Source organism: Mustela putorius, unplaced genomic scaffold (genome assembly GCF_011764305.1).
Source record: "Mustela putorius furo isolate JIRA1106 unplaced genomic scaffold, ASM1176430v1.1 tig00003903_pilon_pilon_pilon, whole genome shotgun sequence".
Lineage (NCBI taxonomy): Eukaryota > Metazoa > Chordata > Mammalia > Carnivora > Mustelidae > Mustela > Mustela putorius.
The window spans coordinates 224,049-236,266 of NW_025422051.1; the positions used below are offsets into that span (position 1 = coordinate 224,049).

Below are 12,218 nucleotides of genomic sequence, written 5' to 3' on the forward strand. Positions count from 1 at the left end.
TCATTTTTACTCATTTTGTAGGCTTTTCCCAAGAAGATATTCATATCATTTGGAAATAATGAAAACTTGGTCTTCTTTACTAAATAATGTTTTTTTCCTCTTTATGATCTCCTTACACTGGAAAGATCACCTAAAGCAAAAGTTAACAATATTGGCGATAATAGGTATATTTGCCTAGACCTTGACTATAATGGAATTTTTTCTAGTTGCTTAACATCATTCGTGTATTTGTACGTTAGGCACACTGAGAACTACAGCCTGCTAAAAGCAACGTTCCTAGTTTGTTTTTAATCACGGGGTGTCACATTCCTTCAAATATTTTTTGATCGGCGCCTGGGTGGCTCAGTGGGTTGAGCCTCTGCCTTCAGCTCAGGTCATGATCCCAGTGTCCTGGGATTGAGCCCCACATCAGGCTCTCTGCTCAGCAGGGAGCCCGTTTGCCCTCTCTCTGCCTGCCTCTCCGTCTACTTGGGATCTCTCTCTCTCTCTCTCTCTCTCTCAAATAATTAAATAAAATCTTTGGGAAAAAAATGAACCACTTATAAAAGAAAGGAAACAAATGTTCTTTGATCATCCATATACCATTAAAATATGGTCAATACTAGTATCTCTAGTATCTACGTCTCCATTTTGTCATTTCTTCATATGCAACCCACACATTTTTGTCCTATTATGCTCTAGATATTGCAGGAGTCTGTTGCCACTGGGAACCGGATCATTTTTGTGAGCTATTCTGGGTATAAATGGAGTGTAGCAGACCTTGGGAAGCTGATCTCACTTGTTATTTAAGAATTGGGTTGTTGGGGCTCCTGGGTGCCTCTAGTCGGTTAAGCATCCCACTCTTGATTTTGGCTCAGGTCATGATCTCAAGGTCCCATGGGCCTCTGCACTGGTCATGGAACCTGCTTAAGATTTTCTCTCTCCCTCTCCCTCTGCCCCTCCCCTTCCCACTCATGCGCCCTCCCTCATCCTCCCTCCCTCCTTCCCTCTCTCTCTCTCTCTCTCTCTCAAAAAAAAAACGTCCTTTGCACTTACACTTCAGATTCCCCTTCCCTTTGATGAGAGATTATTTCACTGGAAAAGGGAGTTTTCGTGATCCTGGTTGCTTGATGCCAGCAGAGGGTCTGTGAGGAACAGAGAGACACAGATGCCTAAGCTGCAGTATGGAAAAAGTTAGGGGACATCAGACGTCTTCTCCATAAGGCTACAGTTAGAGCAGGGAAACAGTAAGAACAAATGAAAAGGTGAGGGAGGGCTTTTGGTTGTTAACTTTTTGGTTATGATGGTCCACATCTTGGCCAAGAGGACAGCATGACCCAACAGAGAGGTGGTGAAAGAGCACCAAGCGGCCTTGCTTGGTGTGGAATCCCACACCAAGAGCCTCCGTAAACATCAAACTGAAAAACATGAAGGGATTTCTGTAGGCATGTTTTCCAAAACCCGAAGCTGTACCTATCAGTGAGAAAGAGAGAGAAGGGTGAAAGTGAAAGAGGGTGAAGAGTGTTGGGACTTCCTAAAAGGTAACTTGGGGTGGTTCTGCAGCTGTTAGGGGACTAGGACTCCAAGGGCCAGGGCTGAAAGGCAAGAAGTTTACTGTCAGGAACCTGAGGAACAGAGGTTAGGTAAGAGGGCAATAGGACCTGTTCAAGAAAAGTGTTAAGTTATGGGCTGTGCCAACATGCCCAGCAAAGCCAAGAACCTGCCACCCTGAATCAAGGAAACCTCATTTAAAATGGAGTCAGGTGGCTAGCAGGGGGAACCTCTCACGCCCTACCACTGCGGTCAGCTGCACACCCCAACAAGGATAAACAGTTCCTGGCATTCCCCGCAGGAAGCAGCTTCCTTTCCTACTCCAGCAGGAGGAAGGATGAATGTCTCCTCGCCCAGCAACAAGCCCAGCCAATAGGAAATACCACAACGGGGCCAATGAGGAAAACGTCAGCACCTGCAACTGTGGCTTTTCTGCAATGGACTTTCCCTTCCCGGCAGCCCCTCCCAACTGCCTCCTTTTCCCTAGAGAAGAAAGGTCCTCGTGTCTGAGCTCCAGACGGGCCTCTGAGGTGCTACAGTTTGCCTGTTCCCAATTGCAATTCCTCTGCTACACCCAAATAAACCCATTTTGCTGATAAACCATAACCGGCTGTTTTACCTTTTAGGTGGACAAACCTGTTGAAGAACTCAAAGGGTATGGATATGACTCAGCAAAGAGTAGGTACTGTTTTGCCAAGAACAGCGAGGGTCATTTTTCCTAAACCGTAAGGCGGTAGCATTCCTTCTGGACAATGATGATGCCCTTGGCCTGATGGCCTGTAAAATAAGTGTATGCGTTTCAGGCAACCGCCAGGAAGGATGAGGAGAAAGGTCTGGCCACGCCACAGCCAACTTCAACTCAAAGGCCCACGTGGAAGCGATCTTGGCCCCAGTCACAACGCGGGAATTGAACTCCCAGGGGAAAGAGATTTCCAGCCTGGGAGGTGCGGGGCGCCTGCGCAGTGGGCCCGAGGCACCGCGCGCGCGGCGGGAGCCACAAGACCCCCGCCCCCGCCCCTCGCCCTCCAACATGAACGCGCACGTGAATGGGGACGCGGACGCGCACGCGGATGCGCCTCACCTCACTCAACCCCTGCCCGGCGTCTGAAGAGGGAGGGAGGCGCGCGCGGGAGCCGCGGGTGGGCGGTGTGCGGAGTGGCGGACCCGAGGGCGGTGGCGCGGGGGCGGGGCGGCGGCGCGGGGGCGGGGCGGCGGCGCGGGGGCGGGCGCGGGGGCGGCGGCGCCTCGTCCAGTCAGGCGGCTGCGTTCGGGACCCTCCGGCCCGCACGAGGAGCGAACAGACTGACGTACTTTGCCCGCCCCCGCCTCATCTCCCCCGGGGCTTCCTGGGCTCCCCCGGCTCACTCCTGGAGCGCCTTCTCTCCCCACCGCTCTTGTCGGTCCTTTCTCTCCCGAGCATCTCAGGCGGCGGCGGCGGCCGAGACCCCAGCAGCAGCAGCAGCGAGCGGCAGGAGCGGGCGGCCGAGAGGATGAAGTGCAAGCCGAACCAGACGCGCACCTACGACCCGGAGGGGTTCAAGAAGCGGGCGGCGTGCCTTTGCTTCCGGAGCGAGCTCGAGGACGAGGTGCTGTTAGTGAGTAGCAGTCGGTACCCGGACCGCTGGATCGTGCCGGGCGGGGGCATGGAGCCCGAGGAGGAGCCGGGCGGTGCGGCAGTCCGAGAGGTGTACGAAGAGGCGGGAGTCAAGGGGAAGTTAGGCCGGCTCCTGGGCATTTTCGAACAGAACCAAGACCGCAAGCACAGAACGTACGTGTACGTACTGACTGTCACTGAGATTCTGGAGGATTGGGAAGATTCGGTTAGCATTGGGAGGAAGCGAGAGTGGTTCAAAATCGAAGATGCGATCAAGGTTCTCCAGTGCCACAAGCCCGTGCATGCTGAATATCTGGAAAAACTAAAGCTGGGCGGTTCCCCGACCAATGGAAACTCCGTGGCCCGGTCCCTGCCACAGAGCGATCCCTAGTATGTACCGCTCCTGCACAGACTTCGGCTTTCCGCCTACCTTAGAATAAATAGTGCCCGGAGCGCCTCTCATTCCTTGTGCGGTCTCACGGGGAGGCGGGGGGCTTCTTTTGTTTCCTTGGCAGCCCTCCGAATCACGCTTGCAGACCGTCTCGGTTGCCAGGCACTGTTTTCAGACAATTTGCACGTTTTTCAGATGGCTTTGAAAATCGCTGCGTGGTAGCACTGTAACAGATTTCGGTAACCCTAAACCACGTGGGTTTTTTGTTTTGTTTTGTTTTTAGAGTGCCTTAACTGCTTGCCCATCTTTTAGCTTGTGTTTTTGTGTAGGTGGGTACACTTTGTAGTTTCTTTTATTACATTACACACACACGTGTGTGTGTACGTGTGCGTTTTTAGTACTAATCCTGTGGTTTGTTTTATAGTGAATGCCTTTAAAATCTGAACATCTTGATTATGTGGCGTCTTTAACTTTTTTCCTTAACTTGCTTTCTCTTTCATTGCATTAGCCCTTGCTAGCAAGCTCTTCGGTGATGGAAATTGGTTTAAAGATAGTTATATATATATATTAATTTACAATATATTTAAGACATTTTACATCTTGTGGGTTTTCCGCACTCGGCAATAATTTTGTGTTCAGTAGTGTAATCTAATTTGCCATTTTCAGAAGTTTCTTTACTCGTATGTACACGATTGGAATTTCAAAAAATTTTCACTTGTGGTATTTTGTTGCTCCTTATTTGAAATGGCCATTTCCCATATAGCCCGAAGGTAATTAAAGTATTACTTTATACAGTGAATATATTTTTGGGTAAGTATTGTTAGCTGGACACATCCTGCTATGTACTACTATCATGAAAACTATTCATAGAGTGTGATTTAGTATGTTCACCTTCCAACTCCATAGCCCCATCCTTAATACCCTAAAACAACCATGGTTCTCTGAATATAAAGTAGTTCTTGAAGGAACATTAAATTTTACATATTTGAATGTAGTGACATTTCAGTTAATCTTCCTGACTACCAGTGACCATAGAGGAATGGAATTTATATGGTGATGAGATCCCAACCCAGTGTGGTACCTTTCTTGATATTCAGCTTTTACAGACCTCTTAAACTGCCAGGACGAGTGAACTGTCTTAAAGATTTAGGATAACTGTTTTGTGTCATGGGACAAACTTTTTTTTTTTATTAAAAGCTCTTGCATTTGCATCAACACTTGTTTAAAGTCAGGAATCTTTTCTAAAATGCATAGCCTGCCTTCTCATACTACATTTATTCCCCTAGCCATGTCAGCAGTTAAGTAGAAGAAAAACCTACTTGGTTAAGAGCGTATTAGGGGTGGAAAGTTAATGCCATATGTAACACCTAAACATTTTTAAAACATTGCAGTTGCAATTAATGAGTATAAAGTAGAAAATCATGGTTATTTAAAAACATTTGTTATACAAACTAACCTGTTTTCAAACACAATTACTGCTAAAAATTTAAGTTACCTTTTCTTAAACTTTATTATTTTACTGTTTTTTAACATACATACAGAGCAATGCACAAATATTAACTGTACAGCTTAATCAATTTTTACATACAGAATATATGTATGTAACCAGAATCCAGATCAGGAAATTAACATTACCTGTAACTCAAAAGCCATTGCATTTCTCTTCCTAATCAGTACTCTGCCTTTTTATCTTTTAAGACTATTGAATAGTTCTGTTTTTGAACTTTATAGGTTGACTTTTAGAATGTATACATTTTTGGGCTGCCCTGCCCCCTTGTGTTCTTTATTTCACTCTTCAAAATACTCAAATATTTTTCTCCGTTTGCATTGTTATTCTACAAATTAATACATTTATACGATTGCTGTTAAAAAGTGGGTTTTGTTGAATTTTCTAAAGAAATTTGGTGCCACTATTTTGGAAACAAACTTTGTTACAAACTTAAGCACTGATAAAGTACAGGTTTCAATTCACAAAACATTTTCTGTAATAATGCTATCAAAGTAAACTAAAAAATGAGTGAGTTTTTAAAACCAGTGACAACTTCATCATCTGAATTACATAGTTTGATCAAATATGGTTATTTAATGTTTTTCTATTTTCTCTTAAGAAGTGATCTGTATTGAATATCTGTTTGAGCACATTTAATTTCAGTCTCACATCTACCCAAAGGTATGTTCCCCCAATAACCTAGTTATTTTAGAAGATTCTTAAATTCTGCCTTAACTGAGCAGATATATTGGGTTTTTATTTTAAAGATATTTTTGTTGATAGATATCCCTTCCACCTGAAATGCTGCCACAAATATTTTGGAGACTTAACTTCTGCTTGTTATTCATTTTATTTGGTTCTTAAGTATCTAACAAAGGCAAAGATGCACAGTATTCATATTAACCTATTATTAAGAATGATTAGCCTATAAATATGTTGTGGACGTTTTTCCTTCTTTTTTTGACAGAAACATTTAGAATAAGTCATGATATTTTTCAGGACTGTCAGGTTCATTTAAGTAGTTTTTGTGAAATATTCTCTAGAGCGTAGCCTTGTCAGAATAGTTAAAATTTTCAAGGAGATTCTTTTTTTCTCTTTAAGACTAAGAGTTTCAGACCAAAACAGGTAACCAGAAATAGTATATAGAAAATTTCTATCACCTCAGCACTCCAAATATCGATGCACAGTTGCGATTTTTTTCCTTCTAAGATTGTTAAAAAGGCACCTGTACGTTATTTGTTTGGTTTTTCAGCTCTCCCTTTGAAAAGAAAGGACAATGAGTGCTCTCCACAGATAATTAAGGTTTGCAGTCATGCATCAGAAATTTATTTTCTGCATGTTTTATAAACATCTTACATTTTCAGCCGGTCAAATAGTTTATTCTTATTAAGATATAAAGAGAAAACATTGGGGGTTAATATAGATACATAGGTAAACTCTAAATAATCGATGCTGTGTCTATAAAGTATATTTTTTTCAAGAAATGATGTGTGTATACACATCAACACACTCGCATACATGGTGTATTTGGCTGAGCAAGGGTTTTTACTTCCATGTGTCCCGTGTGGGAGAGCTACCAGGCACTACCAGGGTTTTATCAATATTTTCTTGGTATTTGTCTTCTGATAAACTATTATACTGTATTTAGCAGATTTTAAATGTTCATGGACAAACAGCACTATGAGAACTGGAAAAGTCACTATGATAACAGAAGTAAAACATGACATTTTTATGAGTCAGAGTTTGGTGTGATAGAAACTACAGTTGGGGTTTTGAAGTCAGACAGACTTAGGTTGAAAACTGGCTCCAGTTCTTGCTCACACTAACTTCAGCCAGGTTATCTAACTGCAGATAGATTTTTTTTTAAATATGAAATTTGAGATAATAAAAATAGATACTTTATAATCTCCAATGAGAAGTCTTCTCTGACCACTGGGTTAAGATGCTTTCTTCTGTGTGTGTCACAGTTCTCACAATCTACTGTACTTATTTGCATGGTTGTGTGGCTAGACCACAGATTCTGTGATGGGTGGGGACTATCTTGAATTATTTCCATAAGCCTAGACTCCAGAAGGTGTAATTTAGAATTTTTTATGTCTTACATGACCAGCCTATCCTTTTTTGTAAAACTTGTAGTATCACTGCTTTCCTCTTTTGTTTTCTAATATAACCTGTAACTCCCTCAGCTGCTGATCCAGTCTTTTTTTTTAATTTTAAGCTTTATTACATTTTTATAAAGCTACATATTTTTTTTAGTTATTTGCAGCATAACAGTATTCATTATTTTTGCACCACACACAGTGCTCCATGCAATCTGTGCCCTCTAGAATACCCACCACCTGGTACCCCAACCTCCCACCCCCCACCCCCCCAACCCCCTCAACCCCACCACTTCAAACCCCTCAGATTGTTTTTCAGAGTCCACAGTCTCTCATGGTTCACCTCCCCTTCCAATTTCCCCCAACTCCCTTCTCCTCTCTAACTCCCCATGTCCTCCATGCTATTTGTTATGCTGATCCAGTCTTAAATTGCATCTTCATTAGATAATTCCATGAAGGCTTTCCAAACACAAAGTGAATGATGCAGATAATAGGCCTTTTGTAAATTTCTCAGTTGGAGGAATTTTTAAATTAGTATATAAGCATGCTAATTATATGTTTGTTTGTTTTTCCAGATGAACAGCAAAGATTTTCAAGATTGCTGTAAAAATCTTTGATATGAATCATTGATCAATGGATTTTCAAGTGGAGGTGAGCGATTCCATGTTTCCAAGGAGACAGCTCACCTGACTTTCCTTCTACATCTTGGAACATTGCTTACTTGTCTGTTCCACTGACTCTTCTTGCCCTGGTTGTTACTGTTGTACGTGAACAGACTCTTACTTTAACACCTGTAGCCTTTTGTTATGCTTTTTTGATATGTCTGCCTTGGCCATTAGACTGTGATATCCTTGAGAGCAAGGACCCTGTTTCTTTACTCTTTGCATATTCTGTATATGAAACACCACTGGAAATATGATTGACATCCGTGAAGGTTCTTTGATTCAATTTATATTTTGTAATCACTATGTGGCAAAATATTCCCATTTCAATATGGTACTAGTAGAATATATGCTGTCTAGGCACCATATATATGGCTTTTCTGTATCAGGTGTTTCAGAAACTTTTGAAGGCAGTTGTAAGATGTTCAAGATGAGAATTATTACTCATATTTCTATGTCATACCACACGGTGGCTAACACCATTTTGAGATTACCCCAATACATAGGGCAATATTTTGTAGAATCAGTCCTTTGTGTAACAACTTCAGTATTTTTGTACTGTTGTTACTTTGCTGAAATTTTATTCAAAAATATCACTTGCTATAAAACTAATCATAAAATAAATACAATGAACACGATAATATTGTGGATTTTTATAAAAATAAATTTTAAGATGATTTACAAATGATATATTTAATGCTTTTGCAATGCCCAAAGCACTTCTTTCATGTAATCTTAACTTCCCTTTGAAGAAGATTGTTTTTCTCATTTTATAAGTTCAGTGTACTGTATTATTTGATGCCAGAGCCAACAAAAACTGCAGTACAGGCAGTTTCCAAAGTTAATTACACCACTTACTTTGCCTAGGTTTCTTTTGTGTCTCTTACTGATTCAGTTTGCCAATTTTCAACCCCTTTTCCAACACACTCATCTGACTTCTCATTCCACCTGGTTTCTGCATGTGAGAATGTGAAGGATTGAGAGACAGCTAAATTGTCACTTAGAAAAGGCGCTGAAGAAAAAAAACTTCCGTGAGTGGGGAAGAAACGACTTGGGTCAGCTGTCTCCAGAAGAACAACTTTAAGAAAATGACAAAGATGTTTAGAGATAATTTTATGGAGTCTTGCCATGGGGTTTGTAATGTCAGCACTCTTACCCAGTTTCCTACAAAGGCCTCAGAGTGGCTTTAATACAGTAGTTTTGTTTCCTTTGCATTTATAAAAGCAATTGCATCAGAAAAACCATGAATTCCATTTTAGGTGTTACCCCCTTCCTCATGGTACCGGTGAAATGTAGTTACTGTTGTATCAATCCTTACAGAATTTGAAACAACACATCTCCCACTTTATTGGGGTTTTTAAGATGTGATATGGTACTATGGTTATGTTTTTTGAAATCCTTATCTTCTAGAGAAATGTACTGTTAATTTTACAGATGAAGTGATATGCTACTGGTATTTGCTTCAAAATAATCTGAGGGTGGGGTAGGTGAGCATACAGATGAAATAAGATTGGTGATAAATTGATAATTTCTGGCCATGTGACAGATACTTGGGAGTTCATTATACTATTCTCTGTACTTTTGTGTATATTTGAAATTTTCCATAATAAAAATTGAAAAATAATTCATTGTTTATTTGTAGGCCCTTGCTATCCCTAAAACTTAAGTAGGGAAGGCTGATTAGAAGACAAATCTAGACAGACACACACACCCCTCCTCCAAAAACCCAGGTTTTGCTCCTGAGCTAAACATATTAGCAGACTTGCTCTTCCCTTAATGTGAATTATTTCCTTGAAAGTCTGTCAATTTCACATGCGAAAAGACTTTTAGCCTCATCAGCATGCCAAATGTGATCAGCAAACTTTGAACCCCAATGGTGGACATAAGCTTAGGCTCCAGATGAGACAGCACTCCCATTCTACAATGTATCTTTAAAAAAATTAATTTTTTTTCTGATTAGAAAATTAATTTACCTTAACTTCAGAATATTCGGAAAATTCCCTCCAAGGTAAATGAATAAAAAAATCACACATGATCCCCCTACTCAGAATAGCCATATTTGAAAAATATGTATGTATATCTATATATATTCCAGCGTTTTTCTTTTCAAATGTAACTATATGTTACCCAAGCAGATGGCACAAGTGAGCCCCCTTCCACCAGAATATTTTCAAAAATCCAGGACCCCTTTTATTACAAGGCATACACCACATAGGTAACTTGTTCTTCAGAATTTTTTAGGCTAATGCTCTGGGCATTATGGAATTTTTGCCACTTCTGTGCTGCACAAGTGCAGCAGACATAGCACAAAGCTTGGGTCTGAAATCTAGGCCATGCCTTGTACTCACTAATTCCTGATGCAGTACAGAATAACTGTTTTGTTTTTGGTTTTTTGTTCCCTAATTCCATCACAAATATTCTACTCAAGAAGTTGGTGGGAGTGGGGGGCATTGATTCAGAGGAGGTGCCCCTTTAATAAATCACACAGTTGCAATATATTAGCTAAAAGTTGGCCTGCTAGTACCTTGTTTTTCAGAAAGTTCCTTCTGTCTTCTCTGGATCCTCAGCAAGCTACTGTATCACTATCTCTCTAGTGTCTGCTCCTCATTAAGTTGTTGCTCCTCTGGGCACAGTGGTTTTCAACTGGTAAACAAGGATACCACTACTCTGCACTTGGAATGGAATCTTATCCTCCTTCTTCTACCTTTTTACTCTAGAATGTGTCCTCATGATTCCCTAATTTTCTACAACACACAAGAGATCAGAATATAACTTTTAATAAGATTTTACTGAAGATTACCAGGTTACGTGAGGCAAATATAATACAAAACACAATACAAAACTATTTCACAGGTCATATATTTTCTAGGTTCCAATGCTAGACTGGTTCCCTAGCACAGGCTGACTCTAAATGGCCTAGGGACATCCTTCCATTCCCTATTCCCCACCACTACTAACAGCTGAGAGTACAGTTTCAAGTCTTGCACACAGCGATTCCCATACCCATGCAGAAGAGAAAGCTTTTCCTGCAACTCAATCTCCAAACAGTACTTAAGGTATCTCAAATTTATAGTCTCAGAATCAAAGATGTGAGCCTGAAATTAATGGATCTAAGGACTAGAATGTGATGTGTTGGGGATGGAAACTCAGTTTTATATTATTCCAAAGCTCATGCTCTATATTAAGATGAACAGGACTGACAATATAGTGAATTTGGTGCTCCAACTTTTTCTGGATGGTAAATATGGGGATCCAAAAAGCCTACCCATAGTGCAAGAAGACTTAACACCTTTCCCTGTGTAAGCCTACACAGCAGTGTGAAGAAGCAGGCCAGGACCTCTGGAAGTTTAGATTTATTTGAGGCCTGTGCAAAGGGTATAGAGGGCTTAGGACAGGATTCATAACAATTCTCTTTTCCTTTTGTCTACCCACTCAAACTTAGACCTTGCTGGCTATTAAAAAGACATAAATAGACTGCAGAATCATTCTTAGTACATGTATCCTCCATCTTTTTCAAAAGTTCAGATTAGGTCACTTCTCTTCATTGGTACAGTAGTCCTCCCATTACCCATGGTTTTGCTTTCTAAAGCTTTACCCACAGTCAACCATGTTCCAGGAATAAATGACCGTTTTGACCTATCATCAGGTCAATAGTAGCCTAATGCTATATCACAATGCCTGCATAAGTCACCTGACTTTATTTCTTCATGTAGGCATTTTATCATTCCACATCATCACAAGAAGTGCGAATACAGTACAATAAGATATTTTGATGGACCACATTCTCATGTTATTATAGTATATTATTATAATTCTTGTATTTTAATACCAGTTCATCTCTTACTGTGCCTGATTTATAAATTAAACTTAATCATGTATATGTATGTATAGTAAAAACAGTATATGTAGGGTTTGGTACTATGCATGGTTTCAGGCATCCACTTGGGGGTCTTGGAACATATGCCCTGTGGGTAAGGAGGGATTACTGTACCTATTTTTGCTAAATGAAAGAAATCTTAAGAGAATTCTTGCTTTTGACAAAAGCAAAGCAAACAAAAAACAATAATAGCATTCAGTGTTTGTTTTGTAGCAATTCCTTATAGGGCAGTGTGCACCCCAGCAACGAGAGTGGCCCCCACCAAGTTCTTTCCCTGTGAACTATACTCTGTATTTCTACATCAAGCCACAATAGCTTTGAACTGTGTCTGTAAGCATCTGTACTTTATTTCCCTTGCACTTATTAGATTAGCAAGATGTGTCTTAAGGTATCAGAAAAACCTAAGAGAAGTTATTTTTTGGGTCTAGGAACACTCAAAAATTTTTCCATATAAATTAATAGTAATTGTTTTTCTACTCTCTGCCAGCTTATGAAAGGTTTCATAGGAATGCTCTACTTTCAGATTGTGGGGAAATCTTATATATGGTACCAGCAATGGCATCTGTCTCCCTAGTG

At 40.8% G+C, this 12,218-nt stretch overlaps 1 protein-coding gene across 2 annotated transcripts; it reads left to right on the forward strand.

The window, feature by feature from the left end:
• The first annotated feature begins 2,751 nt into the window (after window positions 1-2,751).
• LOC101674324 (diphosphoinositol polyphosphate phosphohydrolase 3-beta) lies at window positions 2,752-9,362 on the forward strand. 2 transcript variants are annotated; one of them, XM_004755130.3, is made up of 2 exons: window positions 2,752-3,514; window positions 7,679-9,362. In XM_004755130.3, coding segments are annotated over exons 1-2 (495 nt in total). In that variant the 5' UTR covers window positions 2,752-3,020; the 3' UTR covers window positions 7,680-9,362. The 2 variants fall into 2 exon arrangements, with proteins under 2 accessions (XP_004755187.1, XP_044924345.1); XM_045068410.1 differs by having other exon boundaries at window positions 2,752-3,304.
• Window positions 9,363-12,218: the final 2,856 nt, after the last annotated feature.

What these genes read in the sequence shown, in the direction of transcription:
- LOC101674324 (XM_004755130.3), top strand. Translation starts at nt 3,021, where the DNA reads ATGAAGTGCAAGCCGAACCAGACGCGCACCTACGACCCGGAGGGGTTC.